Genomic DNA, 2,467 nt, shown 5'->3' with positions numbered 1-2,467 from the left:
ATATATATAAATATTTTACAATTATAAAAATAATTATAACAAGGGCATGGCTTGCACCTCACCACGCACTGAAAAATAGACGTCAAAACACAGTATTACCACCATAAATTCTCCGAGAATAACACAACTACATAATATCTCGGAGAATTTATAGTGCTAATATTGTCTTTTGACGTCTATTTTTCAATGCGTGGTGAGGCGCAAGCCAAGTCCTTGTTATAATTATGCATATAATTGTAAAATATTTATATTAATTTAGCTATGAGGTTTTATTTCCGCGCTGATAACTTGGTAAAAATCATTTATGATTTTACCCTTATTATTGTTGCGTACTAGGGTCGATCGAATCGACTTGAACCCTCCCTCAAAATTTCGGACCTTGTGTCTAGAGTAGAAAAGTATATATGCATAGGTGTATCTAAACACTATATATTTTACTGCTTCATGTCTTTTGTGTTTCTAACTGTTAAGGATTCTCCCACTTCGCCGTCTTTTGCCAGAGGAACATTATTAACATCAAATCTCATAGATAGGAAGGGACTTTCAAAGACCAAAAGCACGCCCCCTTCCTCCAGTTCTATCATATCTAAGCAAGGGATGTCTGAAGAAACTGGAAGAGATGAGTTGAGGAAATTTCTCTGCACAACTGTTGCGCAACCACACAGTCACAGCAAAAGACACCCCACTCCAAACACAGATACAATTATAGGTGAGGAGAACACACGGTACTTACCTGGGCTTTTGATTGTTCTCCGACTAGTATGACGTCCCTGGTCGCATCATGGATCGGTATATCTGATATATAGATTCCCTTACCAATCATTTCATCAAGTTTCTCGACGCTCGGTGAACCTAGAAATAAGATGGCGTCTGACTCCTGAAGGTGAATCATCTGTCCTTTTAATTCCATTTGCTGAGGACCGAGAAAAAAAGAGGAAACAATAATAACATTAATATAACGATAATGATGATGATGATGATGATAATAATAATAATAATAATAATAATAATAATAATAATAATAATAATAATAATAATAATAATAATAATAATTTCTTTTACTGTCCACAAGGGCCGAAGACATGGTTGAACAATATCGAAGGACAACAACAACAACAACAACAACAACAACAACAACAATAATAATAATAATAATAATAATAATAATAATAATAATAACAACATCAAAAAATACTTTAGGAATGAGAACTCAGGTTCGTAATTTCCCCAAGACACCTGATGAAGGCTGGAGGGTATATCAGCCGAAACGTTGTGTTAACAACAAACAAGATGAGGACAAATATCCGTCAAATGTAAATAATGTATTTAAAGATAGTACTCTGATTGATTCATTCGACTAAAATCTTCAAGGCAGTACTCTAGCATGACCACAGTCTAATGAATGAAAGAAGTAAAGCTTAGAAGCTCAGAGATTATGTTTATGTATGCTTTGTTTAATCAACCATACGGTTTTATTTGTATTATACAGAGACCATAAACTGTATACATTATATTTAAGCGCTGTATAATGCTTATCGCTTATTTAAGAATATTCATTTGTCAGCAGCCATATTTGTTTTTATCAAAATATTGTATACGAACCTGAAAAAAGGCTTACTCTGCATTTTATTGTGACAAGAAACGTTGATTGAAAATATTTCTCTTAATCATGTCCATATGTTATGATTAAGAGAAATATTTTCAATGTTATGATTAACCTTGTTGTTAGAATACAAACTTTCATAAGCATACATACATACATAAACACACACACACATTCATAAATGAATACATACATACATACATACACGCTCAGACATACATACATACATACATACACGCTCAGACATACATACATACATACATACATGCATTGAATTTTGCTGCCAGGTGTCGAAACCATAGTGATATCCGTTTGGCAGCTGATGATTGGAAAATTCAATTGCTGTGCGTGATGGTGAATTTCTAAATATCTTTGTCTCGTTAGTCTGAGATGTTTTTAAATTTCGTAAAGTAGAAAATGTTTGTGGTTTCATAGTTGATGGAAATCATTCACATTGATATTGGTTCTCTTCGTTGCTAATCTTATTAGGCTAGGATAACGCTTAGATATTTGTGTCTTGTCTTGATAGGTTCTGTGACATATATACAAACACACATACAGCTAAACCTACGTAGGTACATACGTAAATATATGTATATATATGTATATATATGTATATATATATGTATATATGTATGTATTTATGTATGTAGTATCTATGTAATCATCTAACAATCTACATGTATATATACTATCAACCATTGAAATGATTATTTGCCAAGCTATATCGATCAGTATATATATACGTATAAATGTATATCTACATACATATATTATCTATATATCTACATATATATGCATACATATATATATATATGTATCTATCTATCTATCTAGCTATCTATCAATATATATATATATATA

General features: G+C 31.7%; 1 protein-coding gene across 1 annotated transcript in view; it reads right to left on the bottom strand.

Annotated features, from left to right (window-relative positions):
- Positions 1-2,467, bottom strand: part of LOC106869877 (guanylate cyclase soluble subunit alpha-2) — a 315,656-nt gene that overhangs the window by 61,955 nt on the left and 251,234 nt on the right. The window contains exon 6 of the mRNA XM_052975145.1: positions 734-913. Within this exon, the coding sequence (XP_052831105.1) occupies positions 734-913 (180 nt within the window). The remainder of the gene's footprint in view (positions 1-733; positions 914-2,467) is intronic.

The sequence above is a fragment of the Octopus bimaculoides genome, chromosome 20, assembly GCF_001194135.2.
Source record: "Octopus bimaculoides isolate UCB-OBI-ISO-001 chromosome 20, ASM119413v2, whole genome shotgun sequence".
Classification (NCBI taxonomy): Eukaryota; Metazoa; Mollusca; class Cephalopoda; order Octopoda; family Octopodidae; genus Octopus; species Octopus bimaculoides.
Note: the sequence above shows the minus strand (reverse complement) of the source record. Positions and strands in the feature narration are given on the sequence as shown.